Genomic DNA, 8,715 nt, shown 5'->3' on the forward strand with positions numbered 1-8,715 from the left:
CAAAATAAAATATTTATAAGGCCTAACTTGTTTCATAAGTCATACTTCTCCTCCACTAATTTTATAAACGCCATAGAGAATAATGAAGAGCGAAGAAGGAAATTACAACGAGAAACACAAGATTTAAAGCGGAAACCCTCTCCAACAAAAAAACCCCCCCGTAAAAACCATGCATGGGTGTCAGCCAACAATTGGAGAGCATTTACAAATGCAGTTGGTTATCGTATGAAGCGATCAACCCTAGTCAGCGTCTTACAAGAGGTATAAATAGATGATAATGACAATCCGTACTGGCGAGGGGTCTCGCTCCACTCAGTTGTTATCCCTCTAATTGAACTTAGATCACCAAATAACAAACTCCAGCTTGAGATAAATTTTATCTTGTAGCATAAGCTTCAATAATCTCATGAACAACAAAGAAAATACTTGCTAGCGCCAATAACCACCTAGACTAAGAAGCTATACCAACCAAGCTCGAGCAAAACTCAAACTTAACAACATGAATTGGCTTTGTAATCATATTAACACGATTATCATGAGTACCAATTTTGCATACCTTCAGTTTACCTTGTGCAAAAATGTAGCGAACATAATGGTACTTGACATTTGTGTGTTTTTTTATCGCATGAAACCTTTGATATTTAGTAAGGTATATGACACTTTGACTGTCACAAAACAAGTTAACGCAAAATTCATCTCCGCAAAGCTCAGCATACAAACATTTCAACTAAATAAACAATTTGCATACTTCATCAATAGCCATGTATTTTGCCTCGGTTGTAGATTAGGAATCAACAAGTTGCATTGTTGCCTTCCAACTCATAACACATCCATCAAGAATGAACACATAACCGTGAGGGATCTCCTCTTATCCAAATTAACAGCAAAATCTGAATCCATATAGCTTGCGAATCTCTCATCAGTCTTGCAAAAACTTCAAGCTAGCTTTGAATATGCCACGAAGGTACCTGAAAATTCACTGAACAACTTTCCAATATTTCTTTTACTAGGATTAGTCCCAAGCCTACCGATGACGGGCTTCACTTCGCTGCGCCGTTAATCTTCTTATTGAATTTGAATCACAAAATGACGTTTTAGCAAACTGAATCAGTTTGCCAAATTATTTATATTAGAGAACATATATAGGAAGTATATGTGAAATGAGTGTATTGTAGGAACGCAATCCTTAGGAAGCTTGTTCGTCTCATACGGCTCATTCCTTGGGTCGGAACGCTTCTATATATAAGGTGAATTCATACGGATTGTAATCCTTGTAAATTGCTATAAAACATATATTTCTCTCCCAACTATAGTATTGCCATGTTGATATTTCACGGAACAATGGAGTTTCTCGAAGTGGCTAGCTGTTGCACAAGTGATAACCGGAGAAGCATACACCTTCAGTTGGATCCATCGGGGTGTAGATAAAAGAGAGAATGTCACATGGAATATGCACAATTTGAGTACCACTTGAGGGATCTTCCCAAAATATTGAACCTCTTGAATGGAAGATCATATAAGCAAATTAGAGCAAAGATACACACAAATCTTTGAATGTAAATCACTGAACTGTCTTTCTAGCCAATGAATTCCCGTTGATCAGACAAACGCAACTAGAAGGGGAACAGTTCGATTCCCACAAACACGAGCTTGAAACAAACAAGAGGAGGCCTCGACATACCCAGACAACTAGCTTAGAGGATGATAATGCAATTATCTAAATTAAGGTACATGCGCAATCGAGAAACGAATCAGTATAGCCATCATAACCTGAGAGACAGGTCCAACTCGTCAGCGCCGTCCAGGGTCCCGTAGCCGTGCTCCGACGAGCTCCTGCCGCGCTTGCGAGGCATGCCATGAGGCACCAGAGTAGCAGAAGCACCCTTCCGCGCCTCCGTCCTCCTCTCCTTCCCCGCGGCCGACAAGAAGTTATCACCGCTGCCGCTGCCGCTGCCAGGAGACCTCCCGTTCAGGACCGCCCTGTGCGTGCGCGTGCGCGTGGCGGCGGCGATCTCCCGCCTGCGCTTGGCGAGACTGCGCTCGTGCTTGTGCGCATTCTGGTGACCGCCGAGCGCCTGCGAGCTACGGAACTTGCGGTCGCAGTAGACGCAGATGAAGAAGCCGCCGGGCTCCGGCGCCGTGGCCGGCGTGTGGAGGGTTAGCTGGAGGCTGAGCTCGAGCTCATCTTCCTGCGCACTGTTTAGGTGTTCCATTGCAGGAGTAGATGCCTTTTCCGTGCGTGTGAGAGAGAGCCAATGATTTGCGAGTGAAGCTGTGGTGCTAAGCAAAGGATGGACATTAAATAAAGGGACGCCTAGGCACGTACTGTTTGGATCATGATGGTGGAGCCGGCCGATGTGGTGTAGACGGACGACGTCGCGCACGTTTCCGGCCAATTGCTACGGCGTCTGTGGCAACGGAACGTCACCTGGTCAACATGGTTTGGAATGCATAAGGCTGGTCATAGTGGTAAGTATCATGTTGTAGTATCATGCATATGATACTTGTGTATGGTACTATCTCTATAGTGGTTAGTATCATGAAGTAGTAACATAGTTATGCTATATTTATTACTTTTTAGAATCTCAATGTAAATGTGTGCACAAGATTTGTTTGGCATTAACTTTTCTCGTGACATGCGCTATGATACAGTATCCACCTATGTTACTCTAATATCCTCTCTCCTCCTTAATTAGCTGCCACATCAGCATTTTTGTGGGACCAATATATATGATACTAGCTATGATACTAGCACTATGGCTAGCCTAAGGGCTATATGTACGTATAAATCGTTTTATGGTTGTTGCACTTTTCACAAACAATTATATTTTTTTTCAACAAAACATAGTGTGCCATGTTTCTATCCACGCATTCTCTATGTCTATGGATTTTATATACTTTTCAATAGTATGAAAGATGTGACCATATATGGTAAGTTTAGAAATGAGATCTGACGGTCACCCTTACTATTTCCTCATATGCCATTTTTTCGAAATGGAGGGAGTACCCTTGGCCTCTGCATCGAAAAGATGCTTACGACTTTTTTTATTGATATATTCAACAAATATCGGACAAAAAACATACATTAAAAAACCTGAAGCCACCATGCAACACCTACACCCGACAATGAGTGAAGATCATGTCAACATGTATTTATTCCTTGGAAAACAAAGAAAAACTCCCATCAACTAGAAACCGGGAACATCACATACCTCGAGACACCAACTAAGCAAAACATGAGCGCTCATTCGGTCTAGTAGACTCTTTAGCGACTACCTCATGCACATGCCATAGAAGCCATCATCACCATCAACCACTGGTCCATCTTGAAGGCAAAAATTTGCATAACCCGGGGCAGGCTTGCCATCGATGCCGCCTGACAACGCCCCTACCATGCGCGTGTACATTACATCGCGTTCGGCACCATGGCCCCGCTACGCCACAACGCCGAGACTCGTTGTCGTCGACGTGGTAGACGGAACACCGCTCCACCTTCTATCCCCTTCGACCGGCTGCTGCAAAACGATGCCCCAGGAGGGAGACTGGCGCCAAGTGTCACTATCGTCCGATCCGGAAAATCCAGATCTAGGGTTTTCCTCGAAACAGCCTGAGTAGGGAGGCGAGTGCTGCATTGATGATGTCATCAACAACTAACGATGCACAAGAAGCCGCCATCATCTGCCACGACCGAAGTCGGCTCGGTTTTCACCGGAAGTCACACATCTCCACAAACTGGACCTCGATGCAGTCATCAACAGATGACAAACATGCGATGAACAAGGTGTGCCTAGCCCCGACCGAGACTCATGGGTCCAAATTGTGCCCTAGGAGCCCCACCGCCACACAGATCATGGCCGCGAGGTGGCTTCCATAACCAGCGCCGCCCGCCGCTCTTGCCACCAAGAGTGCGAAAGCAGCCATATGCGTCTTCCTCAATGAAGGTTGTGTGACCATCATGTCCATTCTTTTTTGCATATTTTCTTGCTATTAAGCCCTTCGTATATGCCATGAACTCATTATACATTGTCGGATCATCTACTACCGCATCCATAGCTTCTACCGCTACTGTATCCATGTCGTTGTATCTTTTTTGCTTCCCTGGCCCTGAGTAACCGTACGCGAAAAGATCGCTTCTGCGCCGTGCTGGCAATCCATTTCTTGCCATTTTGGAGAATCGCCGAAGAACACAATAGTCCGGTATTTTGGACAATTTTATGTGCTTCAATACATATAGGATATGCTTGCATGGAAGCCCCTTACGATTCATTCTTCGGCCAGCTGCACTGTATTAACTCTTTCGGCTGATTAGGGCTATACTCCACGATAAACGAGTATCTGCCGTTATTCCTCCATTTGACCATAAACTGTTTAGAGCCCCCTATTCCCACGTATTCCTCAAAAACCTCGAGGTCACCAAGCTTCTTCACATACTGCTGCAATATGTAGAAGTTGGCTGAACTGAAGGCATGTGCAAGAGCAACCTCTATCTCTTTAGATTCAGTAACTGCCACCGGTAAACTCTGGGAACAGACACAGTCATTTTCGGCCTCGCTCTCACGGATGCGAACAATATCATTCTCGTAATGCATTATCAATTCAACTAGGGTCATACCATAATCCAGGTGAAGGTGAAGGCATGAGTTCAAACTCTCACTTCTTTGATTGCTTTTCATACCAATTTCTCTTCTTATTGTACATCCTTTTGAGCTATTCTTGGGTTTTATCTGTCTCCCACTTGCGATAAAACGCGCTCCATCTTTCCTCAAAAATGGCTTCTGAAGTGGCGTTGTATAATAATGGCCGAAATTCCTTTGGCGACTTATGACCAATGTGTCTCTTCATGTTTTTCTCTATGTTCCAAGTACATAGACGGTGTCACACGTCTGGAAGGACATTTTGAATAGCTAATATCATCGCGGCGTCCCCATCAGTGATAACACCTTTGGGCTTCTTCTGACACATTGCAGTCAAGAATGTCCGAAGCAGCCAAGCATATGTATCTTCCGTCTCGTCTGACACGAGAGCGCATGCAAACACCGTAGTCTTACGATGATTGCTCAGGCCTACAAAGGAAATAAATGGGATATCATACCGGTTCATCTTGTGCATGCTATCAAACACCACCACGTCGCCAAGATCCTGATATATAGTCCTCCCGTGACTGAGAATCACACCAGAACATGCTTTTCAGCCGTCCTTCATCATCTACTTGGTAATCAAAAAAGAATTCAGGATCACTCTTCTTCCTCGCGGCCATAATATCAAGTGTTGTGGCAGCATCACCCTTCGCAATAAGCTTCCTCTTCTCCCTGCAACATAGGTTGTACAGATCTCGCCTTATGAAGCCTACACCACCGTAGCCATGTGTTCTGAGAAAGTGTTTCATAATCATGTACTTTCTCATCCCACTTGCTCCCAAAGATAGTATCCCAGCTCTCTGGTACGGCTTAATCTTTCTGTGCGATCTAAGAAATGGTACTTCGTCCGGTCTAGCTGGTTTATGGCTGTGATTGCCCTAAAAACTTTTGACAACCCATACTCCTCTCGATAGGTCACGCTTCACGATGAGATTGGCATTGCAGTTGCAACGAGTCTCGGGTCTTAGCCTGCGACTACGACCTTCCTGCGTTAAGAGTTTTTTCTGACGTTTCCCTGCCCTGGAACAGACATACCGCCTTAACCGTATTTCTCCCTTACCACGTTTCCCTCGCTTTGCCCTCTTCAAAATGTCCTTTCGGATGCTGAAGCCATGCTCTCTCGCATAGTTGTTGTACTAGACAAAAGCCGCCGGTTCGGAATCAAATGTCATGTCCAGTATTTTACAGTGCTCTTCCACTGAGTGCATCTTATATTCATTACTCACAATATCTGGGTCTGCTTGACTATGATGTTCACGCCCATTGTCAGCACCAGATATCACCTACACATGTAGGGAAAATAAGTCATAAAAGTTGTCGTTCCAATGGTAACATTGACGGTTTGCCATACTAAAATTATATACTTACTTCGCTCCTATTTTAAAAGCTTGATTCCTCGTGATGCAGTCCTACCTTCACGCTATATTCATCAAACCCAACCTCCATGTCTAAATACTCATCCTCCTCGTGACCACCGTGTAGCACCTACACAGCGAAAAACAAAGAATGTAACATGTCATTTCATTGCTTCCATTCATTGGTAGCCATTAAAAAATAATCAACATACTTCACTCATGTTTTCTGAGGATGCCGATGATGGAACGTTCTCCCCAAGAGGAGGTACATTTTCATAGATCCTGGATTTGGAACTATTCTCCGAACTAGAATCATCATCGCCCATATATCCGTCATCCCCGTCACTCCAAGTTGAGCTATAGTCCCCATTTCTCCAAAAACTACACAAAACCCGCACGTAATAAAAAAACTAATGCAAAATTCTAAACAATACGCAATGAAAATCACTATTTCATATTTAGTACACATAATTAAACGCAAACGGACAGCGGACAGTCTGGGAGCGAGGAGCTGGCCTGTCCGCCACTGGCCGGACTGTCTGGTGCTCGTGTGCCGGCCTGTCTTCAGTGCGCTGGACAAGCAAGATGAGACGCCGGACATGTCCGGCGGCAGAGATTGAAGCGAACCTCCACGTCGTGTCCTGCGGAAGACCGCCTACGCCGGAGAGACGGAGCTCGAGGCGACGGAGTGCAGTAGAGGCGGCTCGTCGAGCAGGCCCTGAAGATCGTGGAGATGAGAGTGCCGAGATCGTCGAGAAGACATGCCGCTGGTGGAGGAGGTCTATGGTGACGGAGTGCGGCAGCGGCGGCTCGTCGAGCTCCCTGGAGATGCCGGTGAAGAGGAGATCGTGGAGAAGCGACGGAGGAGCTTTGTGGCGACGGAGTGCGGCGGTGAAGAGGAGATCGTGGGCGCCGGAGATCGTTCGACGGAGTGCCACGGCGGCGGCTCGTCGAGTTTTCTCGTGAATGTGGTCGAGAGGAGATCATGGAGGAAGGTCCCAACAGCCTACGCATATGGTATAGGTACGGGCGTATACGGGTTCACGTACGAGCTTGGATATGGGTTTGCCGGGCTTTTGAGCCCAAACTGAGTTTCGGAGGGGGGGGGGGGGGGGGGGGGGGGTGTACTGGAGCGCACGCCCACAATTTGATAGATCACTTGGGGTTGAGGAATCCTCCCATGAGCCTTAACCAAAGAATTTTCAAACCCAATTAATCTGCGAAGTAGAGCAAAGATGGAACACACCAAGTCTCTGGTGTTCCCTTCAGGTACATGTAAATCACCATGTCTTTCTGGCTAAGCCATAATAACATGAGACATACTCAGCTAGCTAAGAAGAACAGATCAATCCAACACACACAAGAGCTGGAAACAAACAATCCATTCGACATTGAACCGAAAAGTAGATCGCGCTTTGGCATGCCGAATGAACTAGCTAGCGGCTGATTATTCAAGTAAAGTTGGAGATGCGACGAATTAGCAGGCCGATCATAGCCTCAGAGAAAGGTCCACCTCGTCATCGCGGTCGACGGCGCCGTAGCCGTACTCCGACGAGCTCCCGCCGCCCTTACGCGCTATGCCATGAGGCACCAGAGCAGCAGAAGCAGCCTTGCGCGCCTCGGTCCTCCTCGCCTTCCCAGTCGCAGACAAGAAGACATTTTCACCGCCGCCGGGTGGCCTCTCGTCGTGCGCCGACCCGTGCGCGCGCGTGGCCGCGGCGATCTCCCGCCGGCGCTTGGCGACGCTGCGCTCGTGCTTGTGAGCGTTCTGGTGGCCGCCCAGCGCCTGCGAGCTGCGGAACTTGCGGTCGCAGTAGACGCAGAGGAAGAAGCCACCGGGCTCAGGCGAGGTACGGAGGGCGAGCGAGAGGCTGAGGTCGAGCTCGTCCTCCTGCTCAGTGTTTAGCTGTTCCATTACAACTACAGGGGGACAGTGGAGTGCGTGAGAGAGAGAGGAAGAGGGAAGGAAGGAAGAGGGCCTATCAATTTGTGGTGCTTGTTCAAAAAAAAAAATTGTGGTGCTAAGCAAAGATTGCTCATTGCTGGATATATTAAATAAACAGCTAGCACGTTGTGCACCTAACGGGGTGTTGCACGTACTGTTCCTCGACTGGGATCGAAATGGTGGAGCCGGCCGGTGTAGTGACTGGTTTGGACAGACGCCGTTGCGCGCGCACGTACGTACGTCTCCGGCCAACTGCTACGATCTCTGTAGCAACGGAACATCGCCTGGCCAACACGGTTACACGGGTTTGCTCCTGTCTTCCTCAACATATAATAATGCTTAAACATTTTAAATAATAAAGCGTCTTCTATCAGAAAAAAACAATGTTTGTGCACTCATCATTTCGATATAATGGCCAAGCTGCACACAGCCGGTATGCAGTTTTTTTTGTTGTTGTTGAGAGAAGCCGGTATGCAGTTTATCATGTTGCTGATTGCTGAAGATACAGTTGGGTGCACCGTGCACTATGGCTAGACATGGAGCTATACTGGCAGTGATTGTCGCTTCTAATTAAGCCCCCCTTTGTCTCTAAGCAGTAATTTATGTGCAGCTTTTGAGCCTTATCCAGGCAGGCCGCGCCCCAGATCGGATCACGCTAGGCTGCTGCATGCCACTAGGCTGGTAGCGTTGTCCCACGCAATCGCGTATGGACGGTGGACGTTACTGGTGGATTCAGTGCACAGATCGATGCCAAGATAGATCTTGTAAAACATTAGGG

At 47.0% G+C, this 8,715-nt stretch overlaps 2 protein-coding genes across 2 annotated transcripts; both read right to left on the reverse strand.

Moving 5' to 3' along the window:
• Window positions 1–1,763: 1,763 nt before the first annotated feature.
• On the reverse strand, window positions 1,764–2,213 carry LOC124651995 (zinc finger protein 2-like). Its single transcript, XM_047191013.1, has one exon. The coding sequence runs from the start codon at window positions 2,211–2,213 to the stop codon at window positions 1,764–1,766; it is 450 nt and encodes a 149-aa protein (XP_047046969.1).
• Window positions 2,214–7,127: 4,914 nt separating this feature from the next.
• Window positions 7,128–7,907, reverse strand: LOC124651587 (zinc finger protein 2-like). The gene has a single exon (XM_047190645.1). The coding sequence runs from the start codon at window positions 7,905–7,907 to the stop codon at window positions 7,482–7,484; it is 426 nt and encodes a 141-aa protein (XP_047046601.1). The 3' UTR covers window positions 7,128–7,481.
• Between the last annotated feature and the right edge of the window lie 808 nt (window positions 7,908–8,715).

This window comes from Lolium rigidum, chromosome 5 (assembly GCF_022539505.1).
Source record: "Lolium rigidum isolate FL_2022 chromosome 5, APGP_CSIRO_Lrig_0.1, whole genome shotgun sequence".
NCBI classification, from domain to species: Eukaryota; Viridiplantae; Streptophyta; class Magnoliopsida; order Poales; family Poaceae; genus Lolium; species Lolium rigidum.

Bases quoted from the DNA above. Each gene is read 5' to 3' on its own strand.
- LOC124651995 (XM_047191013.1), bottom strand. From the start codon at position 2,213: ATGGAACACCTAAACAGTGCGCAGGAAGATGAGCTCGAGCTCAGCCTC.
- LOC124651587 (XM_047190645.1), bottom strand. From the start codon at position 7,907: ATGGAACAGCTAAACACTGAGCAGGAGGACGAGCTCGACCTCAGCCTC.